General features: G+C 33.8%; 4 protein-coding genes across 5 annotated transcripts; all 4 read right to left on the bottom strand.

Moving 5' to 3' along the window:
• Nucleotides 1-136: 136 nt before the first annotated feature.
• Nucleotides 137-2,036, bottom strand: LOC106438769 (protein WVD2-like 2). The gene is made up of 7 exons (XM_013880042.3): nucleotides 1,790-2,036; nucleotides 1,194-1,465; nucleotides 1,038-1,126; nucleotides 874-958; nucleotides 725-796; nucleotides 516-626; nucleotides 137-448 (listed from the first exon to the last, which is right to left on the bottom strand). Exons 2-7 carry the CDS (start codon nucleotides 1,458-1,460, stop codon nucleotides 158-160), a joined length of 915 nt encoding a protein of 304 aa, XP_013735496.2. The 5' UTR covers nucleotides 1,461-1,465; nucleotides 1,790-2,036; the 3' UTR covers nucleotides 137-157.
• A 7,163-nt stretch (nucleotides 2,037-9,199) lies between these two features.
• Nucleotides 9,200-10,662, bottom strand: LOC125606921 (putative nuclease HARBI1). The gene has a single exon (XM_048776064.1). It carries the CDS (start codon nucleotides 10,630-10,632, stop codon nucleotides 9,319-9,321), a length of 1,314 nt encoding a protein of 437 aa, XP_048632021.1. The 5' UTR covers nucleotides 10,633-10,662; the 3' UTR covers nucleotides 9,200-9,318.
• Nucleotides 10,663-13,776: 3,114 nt separating this feature from the next.
• Nucleotides 13,777-17,072, bottom strand: LOC106438770 (transcription initiation factor IIF subunit alpha-like). 2 transcript variants are annotated; one of them, XM_048776062.1, is made up of 10 exons: nucleotides 16,873-17,072; nucleotides 16,578-16,764; nucleotides 16,347-16,502; nucleotides 15,686-15,831; nucleotides 15,191-15,546; nucleotides 14,983-15,101; nucleotides 14,735-14,869; nucleotides 14,444-14,659; nucleotides 14,125-14,364; nucleotides 13,777-14,014 (listed from the first exon to the last, which is right to left on the bottom strand). In XM_048776062.1, the coding sequence occupies exons 1-10, from the start codon at nucleotides 17,061-17,063 to the stop codon at nucleotides 13,922-13,924; spliced, it is 1,839 nt and encodes a 612-aa protein (XP_048632019.1). In that variant the 5' UTR covers nucleotides 17,064-17,072; the 3' UTR covers nucleotides 13,777-13,921. The 2 variants fall into 2 exon arrangements, with proteins under 2 accessions (XP_048632019.1, XP_048632020.1); XM_048776063.1 differs by lacking the exon at nucleotides 16,873-17,072 and adding an exon at nucleotides 16,843-16,861.
• A 752-nt stretch (nucleotides 17,073-17,824) lies between these two features.
• Nucleotides 17,825-19,026, bottom strand: LOC106438771 (NHP2-like protein 1). The gene is made up of 2 exons (XM_013880043.3): nucleotides 18,615-19,026; nucleotides 17,825-18,190 (listed from the first exon to the last, which is right to left on the bottom strand). Exons 1-2 carry the CDS (start codon nucleotides 18,840-18,842, stop codon nucleotides 18,032-18,034), a joined length of 387 nt encoding a protein of 128 aa, XP_013735497.1. The 5' UTR covers nucleotides 18,843-19,026; the 3' UTR covers nucleotides 17,825-18,031.
• Nucleotides 19,027-23,692: the final 4,666 nt, after the last annotated feature.

Here is a 23,692-nt window from a genome sequence, read left to right as displayed (position 1 = left end):
AGAACAATTGATCTGCAGAACATTAAGTGAAAAGAAAGGTGAAACTTTGAGATTGTTCTTCACTCTAAATCCTGTTCTTCTTCCCCCGTACACTTGCTTCATACCCCCTTTTTTTTTCTTGACCCTCAATCACCAAGTTAGTCAAAAGAAACTATAACTAAGCTTCACTCACAACATCAATGCATTTCTCACCTACCTCTCCCTCATGGCCACTCTTGCTTCTTCCATAAACTTCTTCAGACTTTGTTGGAGTTTCCTTTGTGAACTTTTTCACATTTGGAGTCCTTGGGATATTATTACTCGCTTTGGATTCTTTCTTGCAACCGTCTACACTGTGTCTACGTCGAGCAAAATGCTTCCCTTTCACCTCCTGATGTGATGAGTTAACTGTCTCGCTGCAGCTCTTTCTACGGTTAAGGTTTGGTGACTTGGGCCGAGTCAGAGGAAACTGTGATCAAACAACCACATAATGTTAGGAAGCAACGACCAAGTGAAAAATGGTTCTGTTTCAGTACCTTTTTCAATGGAAGTTTCGGTGGAGGAGCTTCGTAGTAGAAATTTGGTACAGGATTAGCTTTGTAAACCATGTTCTTCCGGAGTTGCTTAGTGACTACTTCTTGCTCTTCCTAAAATAACAATAATACATTGAAAATGCATTTCAGAATGCTCAAGAATAGAAGATAAAAACATTATTAATTAATTCAATCTAAAATATTGTTGTTACCTTGAGCCTTTTCTCGTTTTCTCTCTTCTCTTCCTCAAGTGCTTTCTGCTTGTCCTCTAGTTTCTTGTAAAACTGAAGTCATAACATGTTGATAACTAGCAGATCAACACGGAAGAGGAAATGAACATAGCTTAGTTGTTACCAAATACCTCTTTACGTCTCTCTACCCGCGATGTGCTCCTAAATGTTGGAGCAACTCCAATCGTTACCTTACTTCTTACAGATGTAGCTGTTCTATACATATATTGGCTAAGGACCAGGCAAAAAAAAAAAGAGTTAAGATATTAAAAACAAATACAATAAAAAAGGATACGAGGAAGCAACTGAGAAACTATCTTCTTCATCATCATGGTGCTTCTTCTGATCTCTTATTGTCTTCCTAGCTGTTAGAGGCATATTTGTCTGTGAAACGAAAACAACATTAATCATTTTACAATCACCATAAAAGATATAGCAAATACTATATTACCTGTGAAGCTCTAGATCTTGAAGAAGAGTTGCGGTTAACAGCATTTCCCGGTGGATTATTATATTCAACAGGTGTTCTTCTGGAAGCAGGCGACAGAGAGAATGGCTTTGGAACAGTGTAATTCATACCAAGGGTTTTAGGTGAAGGTGTGTTTAGCTTTTTCTTATGGTCAGTAGTGCATTCTGCTGATCCAGTTGAACTTCCTGTGACAGTGATACTACTGCTTGGGTTCTTATCCATGTGTTTGTCCACTGGTTCTCTCCCCATTACCACTATATATATAAATAAAGTACTCAGCCTTTAAACTAACAAAGAAAGCTATAAACTTCAAAGATAAATTACCCATAAACATCAAAACTCTAAAACTTTAACAGGAAATGCATATAAATTGAATGTTCATATACACTGAATGTTCCACAAACATCAAGTCTCCACCTTTTAATGCTAAATTTGAAGAAAAATTGAGGCGAAACGTAATCAATGTTGCAATTAACATCTGAAGGATTATGCGCGAACAACAACAACGAGCACAGGCAGATCTGAACTACAATTTTTTCTCGATGTAAAAGATTTATAATATAAAAGAAATATCTTACGGTTTATAGGTCCGATTTCTGCAGACGCTTTGTCAAATGCATTCTCTCACACTGTTCGCGAAATCCTCCCCCTTTCACATCTACCTCCTTAGAGAATTTCTCTTCTTTCAAAAGTTAATTAATTCAATTGTTTTTTTTTCGGGGTCAAAACATACATTTATTTACTTTTTTTACTTTTCTCTCAAATACTAGATATTTTTTTTGGGGAATTTGCACTGCATAACCAAAATAAAAATATCCAATATCATTGATTCATTGGTGGTTCGAGTTTCTTGAAAGAAAAATACTACATAAACCTTTGCAAATAAGCTGCAAACATTGTGTGGACAAGTATGTCAGCGACATGAAAACTAGTGTTGCTGGAAATTAGACAAAAAGTTTACTCTGGATATGAGGTTAATGTGTGGAAAGACCTTTGGATCTCTACCGCACCGACTAGCTCGGCTCGACATTTGCTTCCGCGTTAAAACATCTATTTATTTATTTTCTCGCAAATACTAGATATTTTATTTGAGAATTTATAGAATGTAACCAAAATAAAAATATCATTGCATAAATTTGGTGGAACTCAAATTCTCTAAAAAAGGACATTCATATTGGGTTAGTGAAAAAAAACTATGCTTACTAAAAAATGAGGAGCTGCACTGATTTTCGTATGATCCATGAATTTAATCTTTCGTTGTTGACAAAACAATTATGGATATTAGTACAATTTTCTGAATCTCTGATATCTCATGTTTTGTGTGGTAAGTATATTATAAACATGATTCGCCTTTGCGAGAAAGTTTTACATATACTCCTTCATATGCATGGACAAGCATTTAAGCCCGCCAGGCCACCCAGTTTAAACCCGCCAGGCCACCCAGGCCAAATGTCCCAGTTTTGCATCCCAGTGTTTTAGCTATAAGTCAATTGCCTTAAGAAGTTTATTTCCACTGTCTAAAATCTTAACAAACAATGCCGCTTATTATATACAAACTCTCTCTCTCTCTCTCTCTAGACAACAAAAGTTGCTAAAAAGGAAAACATACATGATTAGAGAATTCATTCATCCAAAACTAACTTGATATGTTCTTACTGGCTTTTTTTTTTGATATGTTCTTACTGGTTTTTTGCATAAATTGCATTATTGCTTTGATTCCTCAGCAACAAGATTACTTATGTTCGTTAACAAGATTACTTATGTTTTTTTTCTTCTTTATGTTTTGAATGGTTCTAAGTTGGTGGTCTAGTATTTTGGATTCTAATATTTGGATCTGGTGTTTTGGTTTTAAACTTTCATATTATTAATGGCTATATTTTTATTTACCGTTTTTTCTTCATACACACATTGGTCAAAGGGAAATGCAAAGAATATCAAAACTTTTTATATATCTACATATACTTTATCATTAAAATTGTCAAATTTCTCCGGACTTCTTCCACTTTGCATTCTATATATTAAACATGTGTCTTTTTGAAAAGACACATAATTTCACAAAAATATTAATGGTAAATAATCTACCAAAATATCTCAGATTAATTTTATTAATATTAGTTAGTAATAGAAAACAAAATCCAGATTCAGTTTTTTTTTTAAATTAAATTTTCAGGATTAGAAGCCAAATAACTAGTTCTGATATGGAAATTATCTGACATAAAGTAACAAGATACGTCCGCAGTTCTGATATGGACTATTTCAGGCTCTATGTTTGTAAACGAATTACTTCTGTTTCACTAGTATTGTTTGTTTACATAATGGAAATAGTTTTACACAATTCACTGTTAGAAAATTTCTCTATAGCCAACAAAAGTTTGTATCTATACAAAAAATTCTGTGACTAAGGAAAAATTTTAACAAAGAATTTCTTGCAGAGGCACTGTTAGTGGAAAACCCTCTGTATAGCCACAAAATATAATGGCTATTCATAGGTATTTACAAATATTGTACTAGTGTTTCTCTTGAGACTTTATAAATTTAAATGCCAAATCAGGTTCTTCTATTAATGCCAAATAGATCTCTCATCTAAGTAACAACATGCGGGATCTCTAGAAACGGCGTTTAAATGATACTATAACAACTTATTCACTCATCAGAAAATCAGAATACACTTTATAATCATAATACAGCAATCAGGTTAAAAAAGATTCATTAGCAAGCATGAGCAGTTCAAAATTAAGTCTACCAAAATTTTTATCCCACCAAAACACAACAACATCTCCTGTCCTGAACTTTCTCTTCCCTTGAACGCACGACCACCCATGTAGTTTGAAGTTTCCATTTTCGTCTCTTTTCATGGCCACAGCTGTTGTTACTTGAGATTCATACTCATAGAGATGCACCATCTCAAACGAGTTGGGTTCTAACAATCCTTCGGAACGTTTGACAGACCACCAAGGGAATAACTTCGCTTCTACCTGTTCTTTTGGTATCGTTATTGTATCGCTGGAACATGTGTCTGATTCGGTCAACGTTATCGTGATGTGCCATCCCTCGGCTTGACTATACGACACATCATTTTTTCTTCCCATGAGGTAGCACACAAAGATATATATGGATATTGGAATAAATGATATACAAGAGTTGTGTTGTAAGTAATACTAATATGTTCTTGAGTTTAGGATATATATATATATATATATATATAATAGCAATAAGTTGTGTTGTCTAGGAAATTGTAATGAAGACTTTATAACTTTTAGAAATATATGATTTTGATTTTTGCATTGATATCCTTAGATTGTGTGCTAGTAAGTGGACTTGTTATATTTTAGACATGATAAGACTAATTTGTTTAATATTTCATAATTTTTAACATATATGTAAATATTTTACTATCTTAAATCTGAAAAGTGTTAAAAGTTAATTAATTTTACTACATATACTAGATTAATATATAATAATAATGTAGAAATTATCTAATGAATATCAAAACTATTAATATATCTACATATACTATCATTAAATTTGTTAAATTTCTCCAGCCTTCTTCCACTATGCATTTTATATATTAAACTTGTATCTTTTATAAAAAAGACACATAATTTAAAAACATTATTAATAGTAGATCATCTACCAAAGTATCTCATATTTATTTTATTCATATTACTTAGTATCAGAAAACAAAATCCAGATTCAGATTTTATAATTCAATTTGTGGGGTCAGCATTCAAATAACTAGTGCAATCCACATAATATTCTTTAAATATCTAAAAGAAATTTTTCAATCAAGTTATCACCAAATTGTTTTTAGGATGAAAGTTTATTTAATATAATATATCAGAGCAATTGTCCGAAACGACTGAATGATTATATAACAATGGAAAGTTGAATGAGTGTATTAGCATAACTCAATTGCCTTGAGAAGTTTATTTTCCACTGTACAAAATCTTAATGGGCAATGACACTTATTACAAACTTGAGCTCTCTCTAGAAAACAAAAGTTGCTAAAAAGACAAACACACATTCTTTGAGAATTCATTCACCTGAAACTAACTTAATATGTTCTTAGGCCTTGATTGGTAAAGTATTAGCATTAGCAGTATGCTATAAAAACAGTATGCTGCAGGAGCTGTATGCTTTTACTAAACTGTTTAATAGAATGATTGGTACAACAGTATGAATATGCTATTTAAAATTATTATAAAAATTAGTATATAATATATAATATATCTATTTTTAATGAATATATTTCTAATATATATAAATATTAACATATAAATTAAAAGATGTATAATTAATTTATTTTATTTAATAATTTTAAATATATATATATATATAAATATATTAACATATAAAATTAAAAGATATATAATTAATTTATTTTATTTAATAATTTTAAAATTATGTTTAAATCGAAAATTGTTATTTTAAAATAAATTTTATAATTAAAATATCTATGTTTAAAAATACTATTTCACATTTAAAATAAATTATATTATATAAATTATATTATATTTTAAATATGAAATACTATTTTTTAACAAATTTTTTTATTGTAAATTAATTTTAGAAAATCCATATTTTATTTTCTTGATATAAAAATAATTTTATGATATTATTAAATAAAATCAATAAATTAATTATATATATTTTTAATTTTATAAATTATAAATGTAAATGCTCTTTTAAAAGTTTCATATGAGAGCATTGACCATAGAGCATTTGGAGATTTGCTATAACTTTTTGGCATTTCAATAAGTTATAGCAAGATTATGCTAGTTTTATCTATTAGTTATTTACTTAAACATGTATTAATTTAAGATTTGTTAGCTCTATCTATGGGAATTATCTAACATAAAGTAACAAGATACGTCCACAGTTACGATATAGATTATTTTAGACCCTATTTTGGTAAATGAATACTTTATAACTATTAAAACGATTTGATTTTAATTTTGCATTGATATCCTTAGATTCATTCGCTAGTAAGTGGACTTGTTATATTTTAGGCATGATAAGACTTTTTTGTTTTTGATATTTCATGATTTTTTTATCATATATGTGAATATTTTACTATCTTAAATCTGACATGTGTTAAAATTAAATTGATTTTATTAGATATACTAGATTAATATATTATAAAAAATTATTGAACATTAAAATTGTAAAAATTTCTCCAGCCTTCTTCCACTTTGCATGCTATATATTGAACATGTGTCCTTTATAAAAAGAGACATAATTTAAAAACATGATTAATGGTGAATAATCAACCAAAATATTTCATATTTATTTTATTAGTATTATTTAGTAACAGAAAACAAAATTCAAATTCAGTTTTTGTAATTGAATTTGCGGGGTTAGCAGATAAATAACTAGTGAAATCAACTTAATATTCTTAAAATATCTAAGCAAAGATTGGGCAATCTAGTTATCACCACATTAAATTTAGGTTGAAAGTTTACTTAATTTAAAATATCAGAGCAATTATCTAAAATGAGTGAATGATTATATAACAATGGAAATATGAATGGGTGGGTGTATTAAGTTATAACTTATAAGTCAATTGCCAAGTTTATTTTCCAGGATCCAAAATCTTAACGGGCAATTTCAATAACATTATTTGAGAAGTTAGTTTCCTACGTTTTACACTCATGTTAATTTTAACAATGGTTAATTATAGAGGTATCATTAATAAATTAAAATATTAAAGGGAATCAAATCCAAGACGGTACTCAGAATTAAGTTGACTGTCTTAGATAGGAGACTTCAAACCCCCGAAAATTGAATTACAAAAATTAAACTTCGGTTTTGTTTTGTGTTGCTAAATAGTCTTAATCAAATAAATAAGAGATTCTTTGGTAGATTATTTACCATTCATAATGTTTATAAATTATGAGAATTTTTTTAAAATTTTATTTATTAATTATTGAAATATTCACTAGAAAATGAATGACTAACTGTTATAAAGGGTACATGTTCAACATATAGAAGCCAACGTGGAAGAAAGCTGGAGAAAGTTGACAGTTTTAGTGATAATATGTGTAGATAGCTTTGATATTCTTAAGATATTTTTCTACATTTTTATTATATATTAATCAGTATATGTCAGAACTTTAACATATATTAGTATAAAAATAGTAAAAGATTCCGAGGTTATAATATTATTAAATATCCAACTATTAATCTTATCATGCCTAAAATATAAGAGATCCATTTACTAGTGCAAGAATCTGAAGATATCAATGGAAACAAAATCATATATTTCTAATAAATACAAAGTCTTCATTACAATCAACATGCACACAACTTATTGTTATTATATATATATCCTTAATAACACACTAATATTTACAACACAAATATTGTATATCATTTAGTCCAATAGTCATATATCTTTGTGTGCTAACTCATGGCAGGTACTGATCTATATCCAGATGCACCGTTCGACCCAAAGAGCGAAAGGAACATCTTCATAACGTTGACAGAATCAGAGATAGGTTTAAGTAATACGATAACGATGTCGAAAGAGTTACTAGAAGCAAACATATTTATTTATCTTCCCAGCAAGGATGTCACAGGATTGATACAACACAACGAGCCAATTCTTATGGATGTTTTTGATTATGATACTAAGATTACAACTACTCATATCATAAAAAAAGATGGAGATAAAGATTTCAAATTTCATGGATGGAATATGGTACTCCAAGGAAAACATTTCAGGACAGGCGATACTATTGTGTTTTGGTGGGATATCTTTCACATGAGACTTAATTTCAAGCAATTCATGTTTTCTTTTGTATAAATACATTCCTATTCGCTGCTTCATTTGATGTTGTTTTCTATTTGAATTATGTTTCTAAAACTCATGTTGTGTTTTAATGTTATAAATAAAGCCATTTAGCCTTAAGATGATATATTTTAATTAAGGTAGAGAGTGGAGATAATTTTTTTGTTTATTCATTCATATTAAAAAAAACAAGATAAAACCGAACCAATAATATTAAAAACGTATAAAACTGTAATCTGAACTAGCGACGTATATGAGTACGGAGACCCAGAAAAATTTGAGCTAGCAACGTATAGAGTGCGGAGACACTGAAAAATCTGAGTTAGCGATGCATATTGGATGAGTACGGGGCCCAGAGACGTTTCAAACTAGTCATCAATACATCTTCGAATGCTTATCTGCAGCATAATGTACCATGCGATGCCACATACAAGACGTGTAAGTATTGTCCTTGTGAAAACATTTGAGCAATATCTAGTGTGAAGGTTTCTTTCAAGTCATGGTGGGTGTTACGTTGATTCATGAAACCTCAAAGATTGTAAGTAAGGAGTTATAAAGAAGCAAAACTAAAAATTGTTTCCTTTTTAATTATCCTTGTCTTTTGTATTTCAATCTGGCAACAACAATGATGACAATCCTATGGTGTGGGAAACTCAAATACCTCTCTAAATAGACATTCTTTACTCACCATATTGGCATTACCAAACTACTATGCCCACTTTTCACTCCTCTATGGCGATTTATTCGCCAGAGTCTCTATGCATCCTTACGGTTTGGCATCAGTTTCGAGGTCCATCATGTTATCGTTTGCCTAATCTGCATTCCCCCGGATGTACGAGTTCTAAAATTCACACACAAGACTGACAATTCATCCAAACGCATTGTGCAATGGTTTATGTTGTTACCCTTCTTGTTGGACGCATATGTTAGTTCTGGTTCCATGTTGTAATTGATTGTAACCCGCAAAGGTGATGGGTTTTAACTCGTATTTCACAAATCACTTACTAGATGCTAAGAGCACCTTTATCCTAAAACTCCATAAGAGGACTCTTAATTGTTTTTTAGTAATATTTAAGGAGTAAAGGTGTTTAAGAGATTAAGATAAGAACTTTGACACTTTTATGTATCCATTGCAAGACTCTTATTTTGGGTTCTTAAAAAATAAATTAATATTTTTGTATTTTAAATTTTTTTATTAAATAACACATTTAAAATATTACATTTTAAACATTACATTTTAAACATGGATTTGTAAATAAAAACATGAAAACAAAGATTATTAAAATAACGATAATTATTCGAAAAAAGCATCCGAGATCAGTTGTTGTCGTCACCGTGTCCAAATCTACGCCATATATGTTCAACCAAATCATCTTTTAGTTGTTGATGCATTTGCCTATTTCGAATTCTTGAACGAGCGTCCATCATATTTGTGATGTTTGAAGGGATATCTGTAGAATACGTGAAATCAACATGTGAATTCCCGTGGTCGAACTCAGAAACATCAACGAGACTGTATCCGTCTCGTTCATCTTCAACTATCATATTATGGAGTATGATACATGCTCTCATAATCTTCCCTATTTTGACTTTATCCCAAAACAGCGCCGGATTTTTAATAATCGCAAAACGTGCTTGCAAGACTCCAAAAGCACGCTCGACATCTTTTCGGATGGCTTCTTGCCGTTGAGCAAATAAAACTGCCTTCGGCCCTTGTGGCATAGAAATAGATTGGATAAAAGTTGCCCATTTCGGATATATACCATCGGTGAGATAGTAAGCCATATGGAACTCTCTTCCATTGACATAGTAAGTGACATTCGGGGCTTTACCGTTTATTATGTCATCAAAAACGGGAGAACGGTCAAGAACATTGATATCATTTAATGTACCTGGAGGTCCAAAAAATGCATGCCATATCCAGAGATCGTATGAAGCGACCGCCTCTAAAACGATTGTTGGTTTACCCGAACCACGAGAATATTGCCCTTTCCAAGCGGTGGGACAATTCTTCCACTCCCAGTGCATACAATCGATGCTTCCTATCATCCCGGGAAATCCACGACGCTCTCCCACATCAAGTAGACGTTGAAGATCAGCTGGTGTTGGACTTCTTAAGTACTCATCCCCAAACAAATATATTATACCTTCCACAAACTGTTCCACGCATAACCGAGCTGTTGTTTCACCCAGCCGGAGGTATTCGTCGACCATATCAGCTGCAGAACCATACGCTAAGACACGAATGGCTGCGGTACACTTTTGAATAGGAGAGAGACTATTCCTTCCAAGACCATCTTTCTTTTCTCGGAAGTATTGCACTTCGTTGGAGAGTCGATCAACAATGTGCATGAACAGTCGCTTGTTCATTCTAAAACGTCGTCGAAAGAAATTTTCAGGATACGTTGGAGTATCACTGAAATAATCATTCCATAAACGAAAATGCCCTTCTTCACGGTGTCTTTCGATATAAGCTCGTTTTTTTCTTTTTTTTCTTCCTTCTTCTTGATCACTTTGAATGGTAAACTCTTGAAAGGTTTGATCAAAATGTTGATCAAAGGCTTCATCAAATGCATCATCAAAAGCATCATCAAAAGCTTCATCTAAATTGTTTTCAGAAGAAGAAGCCATTTTTAGTGATTAAAGAGGTTTATAAAATAGTGATTAAAGAGAGAAAATAGAAAGAAGAAGAATTTAGTATAAATAAAATTGAGTTTGAGAAAATAGAGAAAATAAGAGTTTAAACGATGGTGGTTTGGTTTGGAGATAGAAGAGATTTCAAAGAGTTGGGTTAGAGAGTGGTATAGTGAGATGAATGCTATCGAGAGAGAAAGATGAGTTGATGAGAGTGATATAGAGAGTTGTTGCTTTCGTAACTCTCGTTGTTTTGTGATTAAAGATGAGATAATGAGTTTGTTTGGTTTACGTAGAGAGATATATAGAGATGGCAAGTCACATGATGCAAGATAACAAAACACATAAAACAAAAGTACAATTATAGAAGTCACAACATGATGCAAGAGAAGTCACATGATGCAAGAGTACAAATATGCAAGAGTACAAACACACAAGAGTACATGATCCGTGACACAAAGCGTTGACACTACAAGACACACCAACAGACTGACCTTGTCCGACACTACAAGACACACTCAACAGACTGATCTGTCACGAGACACTCACTTTCTTCCCTTCCTCTTGTTACCATCACCCTTAGAGGATTGTCCTTTCTCTTGCTTGATTCCCGACTTCAACACCTTGAACTTCTCCTCTCTCAGCTTCATCTCTTCCTCCTGCATTCTTTCAAGCATCCTCCTAACCCCAGGTTCAATGTCATCTTCTGATTCCTCCACCCTTATGAAGTATCCCATATTACTCCTGTATTCTTCGCGTGATAACTCCACAATATCTTCTTCTTCTTCATCTGATATATCCACCACTTCGACTGGATCTTCTTGTGGGAGAGGCGCAACATCATCATCTCTATCTTCTTCTGAGAGTGGCGGTATGATTCCTCTTGCTGAGAGGCCACAAACAATCCGCTTTCTTGGTTCCATTTGTAGCTGTGTGTCACTTGATCCCCTGAAAAGCATCACATAACGTATTAGAACACATGTATTACATGAGCATCGTTGACAGTAGAACACAGATTTACTTATATTACAAACAACTTAAGCAAACAAGCAAACTACAAGCAAACAAGCAAACTGCAAACAAACAAGCAAAGTACAAGCAAACAAGCAAACTGCAAACAAACAAGCAAACTACTAAGATTTACTTATATTACACATGAGTCTTAAGCGCCACTTCTAAAAGATTACATGAAGAAGATCTCTTTAATGAGTTTCTCCTTAAGCGCCACTTCTAAATCAGTAAGCGGCTCTGTTTTTCCAAGGAGTTTGTCAAGCAGTTTCTTGTTGTCATGCGTCTCCTTTGCAGCTATGTCCTTCGCCTTTAACTCCCACATTTGCTGAAAATCTTGCAGATTCTTGCCTTCTTCCCCCACTGACCTTTTAGCCTTCGCCTTGGCTGCCTTCACACCAATAGGCCTCGCCGTTGCTTCATCCTCTCCATTGACACTGGGAATAGTTGCTGATGACTGAAAAGATTGGTCTTCCCCCACCCTCTTTCTCTTTGAACCAGAGCTTTGTTGACTACTTCCATAAGTCCCACACCATTTCTGATCATTCCTAAGCTCCCTCCACGCATGCTCCAATGAGAACTTGGCCTTGTGATCGTTGAGGAATATTTCGTGTGCAGCCTTCAAAACATCATCTTCACTCTGTCCACTGGTCCTCTGTTTTGTAGCAGCATCGTATGACCCCACAAACTTGCAGACACCTTCATTTATCTTTCCCCACCTCTGCTTACAGTGGGTTTGCTCTCGCTTAGGCAAACCAACCACCTTGGGACTTGCATTATAATACGCCCCAATCCTCTTCCAAAAAGTTCCTGCCCTTTGCTCATTCCCAACTACGGGATCCTTAGAGGTGTTTAACCACGCACTGATGAGGACCAAGTCTTCAGCTGTTGACCACTTGCACCTTTGCTTACGCTCCTCACCAGTTTGTGTACATGAAGCGGATCCTCCAAGGTCTGGAGTTGGTGAAAAACTCAGAAACTGAGTCGGGTTGTCATTGTGAACCACTTGAGAGTTTAGTAAATGTAAAAAGCTAGAGGACTGGCTTTGTTGAGAATCCATACGGAGAAGAAGTTGAGAGAAAGATGAAAGAGATGTTAAGAAGAGAAGGAAGAAAGAGTGTTTATAGATGGCAAAGAAGGAAGAAAGAGTGTTTATAGATGGCATTCATGAGACCCAACAAACAAAAACGTGTTGACATTTATATTACACAGTTTCATCACATTAAGCCTTAATCAATTCTAGCTACCAATCACTTCAATTTATCACACAACCAAATCATTAATGACAGTCGATTCAATTCTAACCACAACCTAAACCAATTCTAGTTTGAAGAAGATTAACACTAACCTTTTTATGCCGTGAACTCCTTAATTGTTTGAAACTTTGATCCATGCGTAATTGAAACTAAAATTAAAACCGAAGAACAAGCTGAACATATCCAGAGATCAAAGACATCAAATTTTTAACTCTAGGTGAAACAAACAGAACCAACAGACTACAATCATCAATCACATGCGTAATGAAACAACAGAAGAACCGGATTACCTTTCAATCTGAGGTGAAAGCTTCGATTTGAGCCACCCAGGGAAATCTTGGAGGAGAAGTCCCACGGAGAGAGATAACCAACAAACTACATATAAAAACAACAGATCAGACATAATTAAAGACATGCATATTCAAAAACACAACAACCGCTTACCTTTCAATTTCAAGAGAGACACCCAGAGAGAGCTCCGACGCGTCGAGGAGGACCACAGAGAGAGAGGTCGCCGAGAAGAGTCACCGGAGACGACGCCGCCGATGAGAGACACCGAAGGATACGCCGCCGAGAAGAGTCACCGAAGGAGACGTCGAATCGCCTTTCGTGGAACAGAGCTTTCGAGAGAGAGAGAGAGAGAGAGAGAGAGAGAGAGAGAGAGAGAGAGAGAGTTGATCGCGAGAGGCGCGTAACCGATTCCTCCATCCTCTCGTTTCGCGACACCTGTCACTAAGGGGCGGGCCTTCCAGCCCTTGCGCAAGGGGCGAGTCTTGGGCTTCTGTCTTTTCCTTCATTTATTTTAATTGGATTTAATGTAAGGGTTGGGCTAAGAATCCAGGATAAAGGTGCTCTAAGCAAAGATATTAGAACCCAGTGGTAAAATAGGTCTTTAACTTGATTCTTATGTTTAGAAATCAAGAAATGAGAAAAGATTATTATGTTTGCTTAACATTTTTGAAGATAAACTCTCATTTTTTTCTCTCAAAAGAGTTAGTTCAAAAGATAAGAGAGGGGCAGCCTCATTTCCCCCTCAAAACGACGAAGTTCTGAGAACCTGCATTCTTCTGTATCTTTGAGATCTTCCTCAGAATATCGGCAAAAGCGTTCTTATCCTGCAAAGATCCACAAAATGATTTGATTCTCCAGAGTTAAAGCTCAGATATCATAGCCATAAAATGTCTTTAAAAATGAAATAGAAGTAGAGTACTATAGCTAATATTACCTCTTTGGTCTTAAGTCTTGCCTTGAACCTAGAGACAAGGTCCTGCGTGGTGACTTGCTTCTTCTCCATGAGGACAGCTCGGATTTCATCTTCAGTCACAGGCCCTGTAGCAGCTGAAGCTGAAGCTGAAGCTGAGGCTGAGGCAGTAGCTGGAGTTGGTTCAGCTTTCACAGCCTTTGTTGGTGCCTTGGATTTGGAAACAGAGTTATTTTTCTCTTCCTTCACTGAAGGTTTCGTCTCCTGCTTACAAAGATTATAATAAGTTCAAATGGACAAATCCTCTTCACCTCATATGGATTGAGTATGTTTAGTGTCTTACATTTTCAGTCTTCACTTTCTTTTGAACAGAGCTGCCGCTAGGTTTTTTAGAGTCGCCATCATTTAGTTTTCTCTTTCCCTTTGATGGTTTAGCAGAAGGCGTTCCACGAGAAGATGAAGGTGGTGCAGGCTTTGGAGGAGTGCTCTCAACAGGTTCTTCTTTGGCCGCTTCCTTCTGTTTAGAATTCGTAACTGGATTGAAGTTTGTCTCCTCCTCCTATGAAACGAGACATTCATAATGATATTCCTGTATCAAAACCAAACAATTTGTCTGAAATTGAACAGGGCTTACATCATCTGAATCATCATCGTCCTCTTCTTCCTCAGACTCATTCAAACCATTAGCCTTGCCGAGCAATTTCTTCAACTCTTTACCAGAATTGCTCAATCCCCCTTCCTCTTCTCCATTTTCTTCATCCTCATCATCCTGCAAGAGAAATAAACAGAGAGTTGGGACCTAATAAAAGAGTATAACTATATTCAATCCCATAAAGAACTGCACATTCTCTCGCAAATCAAGTATTATAGTAAAAGATAGACCTGCTTTATTTCTGGAGGAGCAGGAATTTCAGGCGCCAGAAGATCTTCACGTTCGTCAGGATCATTACCGACTGCCTCATCATCATCAGTGAAAATCTCTTCATGCTCCCAGTCATCCCCTGAAATAAATAAACACCGTTATAAAACTTTACAGACAGATTCTCCAGTTTGATAAACAGTATAAGACCAAGAGAATTTTACAACTCACCCTTCTCAATGTCATCATCATCCATGTCAAGATCACCACCCCTTGGACCTTCTTCATCATCGTCGTCATTGCCCTTTTTATTAAGCCCGAGTCTACTCTTGCGTGCAGCCTCTTCCTCTTCATCTTCCTCTCCTCTGTCAGAGACATTACCCTCTTCCTCCTCGCCGCCTGAAGACTTCTTGCGACCCCTGCCGCCACCACCTCCACTGCTTCCACCCGCCTCTTTGTCATCATTATTTCCGCCTTTCATCATCCACCTATTATACCCATCCGCAGTTTTCCTACGATTCTTCATCTTCTCTTCCGCTTCTTCCAGTGTAAGCTGCTTGTACTGTGCAACCTTGTTGAAGTTATACCTAACACAACCCAAAAAAAAACAGATGTTGAAGGATAAAAACGTTCTCAAATAGTTTACAAACTGACCCATCAGAACTGTCACGCAGAATCTACACTCCAACAAACATATCAACAAAAGAAGATTGGGAAGTTCAATACCAAGAACCGGCAGGAATGGCGACGAACTCCTTGTTCTGCATCACTAAGAGATAGTAAGTTGCAGACTGGGATCCTTCAAGTTGTCCCTGGTACTGAAACTGCCCAGTTTCATCTTCCAGGATCCAAGGCTTGTTCTTCAACTTCTCCTACAAAAAGTTCCATTTCACAAAACCCATAAGCATGTACCCAAAAAAACCTCAAAGTGATCTGCATAACAACATGATGACAATGGTAATGATGCTCCATGTAACCAAACACAATGATAATGATTATCCATGTAACCAGAAAACCTCAAATTGATTTGTTATGAAATAATTTATAATTTGCACAAATAGTTTATACGATTTAAACAACTTTTACGAAATAACAGAACGTAAATTATAAAAAAAAATATTTACTATATTGTTGAATATATTCAGACTAATTATTAAAAAAAATACATATTTTTATCATAAAATATGCATAAGAATATGATGATCCATGTAACCAAAAAATACCTCAAAGTGATTTGCATAACAACATGATGATAATGATGATCCATGTAACCAAAAAAAAAAACCACAAAGCAATTTGTATAACAGCATGATGATAATGATGTTCCATGTACCCAACATGATGATGATGATCGAACACAAAAAAAAAAAAAGACAGAACATTTTACCCGTTGAGCATCAGTGAACTGGCGACCTTGAGGTATGTCTTTACGAAGAGACCATTTATTCTCAGAAGAGCCTTTCTTAAAATTGGGAAGACCACTCACAAACCTACCAATGAAGTAGTTCTTATCCGTCGGTGTCGCCGCACGGACATTATACTCCTACCAAAACAAACAAGAATTGATAATATCCTTCTCCTCTTCTTCAATCTCAAATTGATATTTTTGGAAACTGACCCGAATCAATCTGGTGAGGACGGTTCCGCAATCGAGACACTTGGCTTTGTTCTCAGCCATGGTTTTGCCGCACTTCAAGCATAGCGTCATGTGCCTGCAGGAGCTTCCGTAGAGGTCTGACTGCGATCCGCAGCCCATACACGACGGCTTCAGAACCAAACAGTGCGACATGATGATGTTCCCCTTTCTGTAACCCCACCAAAAAATGGAGATTAGGGTTTCCCGATTTGAAAATCGAATTAAGGAAATGAAGATGACATCGGACGGTTTCTGTGTTCGATTGAGTTTCTACTACCTTCGGGATTCGAGATTGCGATTAGAATTTGTTTTCGTGTTGCAGAGAGAAATGGCGAAGACGAAGGCGATTGAGATTGACAAACGTTTCTGGTTACAAGGAGAGGATACAAACGTGTATAAAGGGGACTTACGACAGATAAAAAAGGAAACACTAAAATTAGCTAAGCCTCTTATTAATAGCATTGTCATAAAATGGAAGAAAAATATAACTAAGTTATGAAATAATTTAAAATTTACACACAAAAAAATATTACAATTTGATAAATTTTATAATTGATCAAATATATATTACATAATAAATTTCCATACACTTTTGTATTGCTGATAGTCACATTAATTATTGAGAAAAAAAAAACAAATTAAATCTTAATATTTCTATCTTAATTAATAATTATTTAGTTTAACTTTAAATATAATTATAAGAATATATTAATATGCTATTATGTTAGAAACTAAATCTTTATGTAATTTTATTGAATCGTAGCAATTTTTAATTAACATTATAAGTATTTATGTATTAGCCTAAAATATCATTTCATATAAAAATTGATTTAACGAGGAATCTATATAACATTCTGTTTAATGGAAGTTAAAAATGTTTATAAGACAAATCATTTAAACTACTGTTGGTTTCTATTTGTGTGTTTAAATTTCGTTTAGATTTAAACAAACAAATAGAAATCAACAGTAGTTTATGATTTAATATATTTAGCATATTGATTTTATTATAAAACAAATCATATTTGTTCAACTGTTTTGCGGTGCTTAAGGTCTGTAGAAGTTTTTCTTCAAATATATGATTGAACGTTAAAATTTGTATGCAATAGACGCTACTGCAAGTTTTTTCATACTTAAAAAGTTTTTTCATACTTAATTTGGCTTCTAAATTGTTTACTTTCCAATCATGTTGTTTCAAGAAAATCCAAAAACCACCAAACAAATAAACTTCAAAATCTAAGAAACTCGAATTATAAATTATTGTTCTTGTTCAAAACTAGATCAGCAGCAACACAATACGAATTTTTTTTTTAAATAAAACATTACAAACTTCAAAAACTCATAGTAGGAATCATCGTTTCTTCATAAGCTAAAACTTCAAAGCCTTCTCCATCATTTGGAGGAGACTCATCATTCATTCATATCCCCACCCAAAAACCTTAGATGAGAAGCTTCTCAATAGCATCCTTAAGCTGCTGAATTTGAGATTTCAACTGGCTAGCCTCGTTTGATGTAACGGAACAAGCAATCACGGGTCTTGTAACACCACATGCTCTTCCAAGGGCTTGTTTGGATGGCACAAACACATACGGTACATTCTACAACAATTCAAAGACATAAAGACAGAACAAACAGTTAGTTAGAGAATCAAAAGTTGCTTGTTTAAAAGAGATTGCAGAAAAAACTATTACATAAACATATGCAACACATGTTTAAATTAAGTAAAACAACATATATGGATTTCTTGTCGGTTAAATACTCATGAATCAACAAAAGTATGGCACTACCAAGAAAATACATCCCTGTTATTACAGAACTAAGATTTACACAACATACAATTTGTCAAATGTTACAAAAGAAACAGAACATCATGACTTCAAACTTCAAAAGTGGAGACTAGTAACCAACATATTCTACATATAGATTCATAAACTTTCTACAATTCTTGATGCAAATCAGATATACAAGTGAAACTAGCAAAAGACTTAATTGAGATCCATAAGGATAAGAAGAAGTCAATACCTTGTCTTCGGCGAGAAGAGGGAGATGAAGAAGAATCTCGAGAGGCTCAGCATCGGCAGCCATGACCACGAACTCAGAGATACCACGGTTCAAAGTCTTGGTAGCTTCATTAGCTCCTTTCTTGAGCTGTTTGTAGTTCGTAGCTTGCTGGACAAGGTCGAGGATAGTTATCGCTAGCTGAGAATCGGCTAATGGGTACGCCTTAGGGTTCACTGCTTCTACGGTCATCTTTGCGCCGCCGAGTTCTGAGAGAGAAGCTAAGGGAGAAGAAGAAGCTAGGGAGAAGAAGAAGCTAGGGTTTTAGTTTAGTTGAGAGGAGGCAGCGATTCAGGAGATTATAAAGAGAAACTTCGCGATGTCTCCGGTTAGGTCAGAATCGTTCATTTGAAAAAAATAAGAAAAGAAAAATAATCAAAATCGAACCCAAAACCCAACTGAGTCACAAATTTATTGAACCGAATCGAACCAAATCCAGAAATCAAATTTATTGAATTAATAACCAAACCGAAACTTAAAGAAAACTACAATCTGTAATCCCCCAACATTAGAAATTCGAAATGTGGATAAAATGCAGTACTAATGAAGTTCACTAATTATGCAGATCCATCTGCATTTTTTTCCCATTCATCATTTTAATTGCAGAACAAATAAAAATTATAAAATATTTAGAAATCTGCATGCTGATTAATGTTGTTCAGTAAAATATTTGATCTGCAAAACTAAGAAAAATGTGTTGGACAATATGCAGATCACCAATACATATAAGTTTGTTCTTTTTCTTCCTATTTATTTCTTATTAATAGTTTTATGTATTTAACTTATTTCATTCAGTTTTAATTCAACCAAAAATTCTTAAAATCCGCGAAATCCTCCTGTAATTTTTACAATACCTCGATCCGAGCAATCCGTCTCGAACGGTAACGAGGTTATCCTCATGTCTCTCATACATTAGACTGCCCAAAGTAAACCTTATATCTCAGTATGCAGAGCTGAGAGGCTTCTGTTGCATGCCCGTAATCCAAAATATTCATAATGTGAGACCAACCCGGGGGATTAGCCAACATTGGCGACAGAGATCGAGGTGTTCTAGAGATTACAGGAGGATTTCGCAGATTTGAGCATATCTCACATTCTTTGGAGTATGAATGGTCGGGTGGACGCGTTAGCAAAAAAAAGCAAGAACCGAAGGCTATATTTTTTTCATTATTGATCAGAACCGATCAGACCGAGATGCTCTTAGAGAATCGACTCGTCTAACCACCACTTGATCTAGCATAGATGAACAGTTGACAAAAAAAATAGATCTTTTATGATGAATATGACAAATGAAAAAATTCAAAAAAGAGAGATTTGTTTTGTGACTTTTGTCTATGACCACAAGATTTAGGTCAATTGTGAAAGAAGAAGTAAATATAGTTGCATAGAAAAATTCATAGCGATCTATATTTTTATTAAACTTAATTCCAATATGGATTGTCGGGTACAATATATTAGCTATTATTTTGGTAACATGGTGGAAATCATCAATGGAATACTGCATAAATCTTGAAAATCATTAATCTTCATCAATATTTGAGGATCGAGTTTGATATGAAATTCTTCAAAAACGTCTTTACAAGTTTCTGCGAAAGTCATCGCTGCTGCGATATTGACATTTAAGCTATGAGGATCCTTGGCTGCTAAATACTTGAGAGCTGAATCAAATGGCACAAGTGTATATTCAAAATTGTTGGAGCATAAGCTATATTGTTTTTTAATAAAAGGATCTTTGATGCTTTCCGCATGAAGTTGTATTATTTTCTCTGTGTCTAAGGATTCATCATGCGCATATTTAATCAAAACCTTGACCAAACCAGTCAGATTTAGATTTGTAATATGAGGATCCGATTTGAAGAGCTTAAAACAAAATGAGGGATTCGGTGTACCCGTACATATGGTATTGATCTCAGCTTTTGTAACAGCCAAACTTAATCTCGCTGATGAAGAGATAAAAAAAATCACAACAAAAAGAGCAACCCAAATTTTGTTTCTGAAACACACCCCCATTTATATCTCTTTGCTTTTCTCTCTCTTTAGCTTTCTTAGTGATTTGTTATTTTAGACCCTGAACTATGTGTATATATATATATATACATATATCGTTACCATCATTGACTCGTCAGTTTAGTTGCATGATTTATATTAAATTTTAAATATTTTTTGTCTTCGGTAATCAATATATGATATATTTTAAAACATGCAGATTATCTTTCTTTTTCTAGTGAGAATTATGTTAGATTTAAAATTGATTTGATAGATTTATTATCTTTTGACCATGTATTTTTGACAGATTCATTTGGATTTCAACTGATTTTCATTTGACCACAAACTTACTTATTTTAACAGATTTAATATGGATTTGATAGATTTATTATCCTTTGACTACATATTTACTTTATTTTGACAGATTAATATCAATTTGGTAGATTTTTTATACTTTCACCACAGATTTAATTATAATTTGATAGATTTTTTGGTCACAGATTAATCAAATTCCACTTAACCGGTTATTGAAAACCGAAAATCATTTAAACTGAAATTAATTAAGTATATGCTAAATAATGACTTAAACTAAACCAAGAAAAATATTGCATCATTCACACATGTACAAAGCGTAATAGACGACAAGACGTGTGAATAATTTGGAATAATCAGAAGAGACAATAAAATCTGAGGTACCTTCATAGCTTTTCACCAATATATTTGCGATAAACGTCAGTATCTTACCAATTCTCAAGGCTTAGCTTAGTATTTTTAATCAATAATTTTCAGTTGTACGCTTATACTTGTACTAAAGAATAAATACGAGACTGCGTTCTCTATTAGTTATGTAGGAAAATGGGGTTTAATATGTTAAAAACAGAAGTTATCAGCCAAATGTAAATTCTCTAGTAACTTTAATATAGAAAAATAAAAATTCGCACAAACAAATTAATTATGAATCTTTGCCATCTTTGTAATAGACAAGAAATAAATTATATCCTCCAACCTAACCAATGTGTGATTCTGTGATTCTGTCTCTGTTGGATTCAGAGGTGAGCATCTTCAAATCTATGTATTAGCATAAGCCGAATACTTTGGCATCTACCTATCAATCCAACCCCACACACCACCCGAGCATTGCTTTTTCACAGTCCAATATTTTCCTTCATCACATGCTGACTTCTGTCTTCTAAGCATCTCAACTTCATTTTCAATGGGTTGTCCTGACTCCAATGGTTTCTGCAGCACTGCTATTTTTACCTGAGACATTCAATTATATAGAATGGCAACTGAGTTGAATGTCATCGAAAATTCCATAAAAAGGATATGAAGATCACTGAAGAAGACATAATGTGAGCAACCACCAAAATAAAGAGGTAACGATCGGAATGTGTAGCAGCTGTGTGATCAAATCTGGAAACTCGGTGTGTCTGCCTATCAAACAAGAAAATTACGACCAGCTAGAATATAACTGCGGTAAGAAATAAAGTAGGATCTCATTGACAGCAATTTTGAATAAACATTTATTAGCATTTTTTATTCAACCGGCAGATAGACTACTCTTCAGTAACACACGCATAACACAAATGGAACGACCTTAAACCAGTAAAATTGGAAAGCTAAATCAATAATCTATACTGTGACAAAATTTGAGTTAATTTCAGTATGGCAAGCCTTCCATCCATTGCTAAACTTCAGACGAATCTACATAGTTCTGCATCTTTAACAACTATTCTGCACTCAATTCAATTCCTTCTGTTCCAACTCGACCTATAACCTGAAAAAACTGATAGAATATTAAAAAATACATACTATGACTTGACAATCGACTCAAAACAAAGGTTATAAACATGCAAAAACACCATTTATCAACTTCCCAGACTTAGGTCCGCAAACAAAACATTTGGAACTCATATATCCTTCAGAACATCATCTTAGCATTGCTAGTTGCAAGCCACATCAAAGAGCACCAACCTTCGAAGGTACTTTCATGTACTCTGCCTAGAATTAGCAACCTAATCTTTTTCAGTCCATAGCTAAATTCACCATCACTGACCTCTTTTAAGATTAAAGCATGTGGTCTCATTGAGGGAGTATCGATCAGCACATGAATTCTTACCAGTGGCGGAGCCAGAAATTTTTTTTAGTGGGGTCAAAACAAAATTTTTCATATTTCTAAAAAAATTAACCTACATTACAATTCATCTAATCTTTAATTGTATCACCATTTTTTATAATATTTAGATTTTATTTGAATAAACAATAAATACAACCACCTAAAAACCAAACATCATTAAAAACATCGTTATAATTTCTAACATTTTTAATATTTGTATTTTGGGAACAGATGCATTATCTATTAAGAATAACAAACTAAATTACATATTTAAATACATAAATTACAAATATAGATCTTAAATTTTCAATGAGTTTAAATCATGTCATATCTAACTTGATATAAACACAAAATATGACCTACATATACTAAAGTAAATTAGAACGTAAACAAGTTTTACTTGTCTTTTTGTAATGAAAAGTAAAATATATGAAAACGAATAGCAAAAAAATAAAACAATCAACGTAAAAGATTTGTTGACATTTTAGATAGTGATTTGTGGATTCATATTAAAGTGGATTCAAATTAAAACTGAGTCCAAAATAAAGTAAGCCCAAAAATAACTTAAAATAATTCTTTGATTATTTTGTCTTTCGCGTTTTTTTTATTTGTGGGATCAGTTAAAAATTTATGCTGGGGTCACAATCAAAATTTATACAAGAAAAACACATAAATTTTTTATTTAGGTGGGGTCAGCTGACCCCCCTACCACCTTGCTACCTCCGCTCATGATTCTTACCCATTCAGGTTTAGATCATATAAACAGTGGTTTCTTTCCTCTCTCTTTCTCACTTCATTCAGTCATTTTATCCTTACCTCATAGATATCATTTTATTTTATTTTTTGACTGAGTTTATTGGACATGTTTCCATGAGACACAAACTCTAATAGGAGTAACCACTAAACGCTGGATTCACTTCTCCAGATTATAATAGTTATT

The sequence above is a fragment of the Brassica napus genome, chromosome A3 (genome assembly GCF_020379485.1).
Source record: "Brassica napus cultivar Da-Ae chromosome A3, Da-Ae, whole genome shotgun sequence".
Lineage (NCBI taxonomy): Eukaryota > Viridiplantae > Streptophyta > Magnoliopsida > Brassicales > Brassicaceae > Brassica > Brassica napus.
The sequence above is the reverse complement of the archived record's forward strand: the minus strand, read 5'-3'. Positions and strand labels throughout refer to the sequence as shown.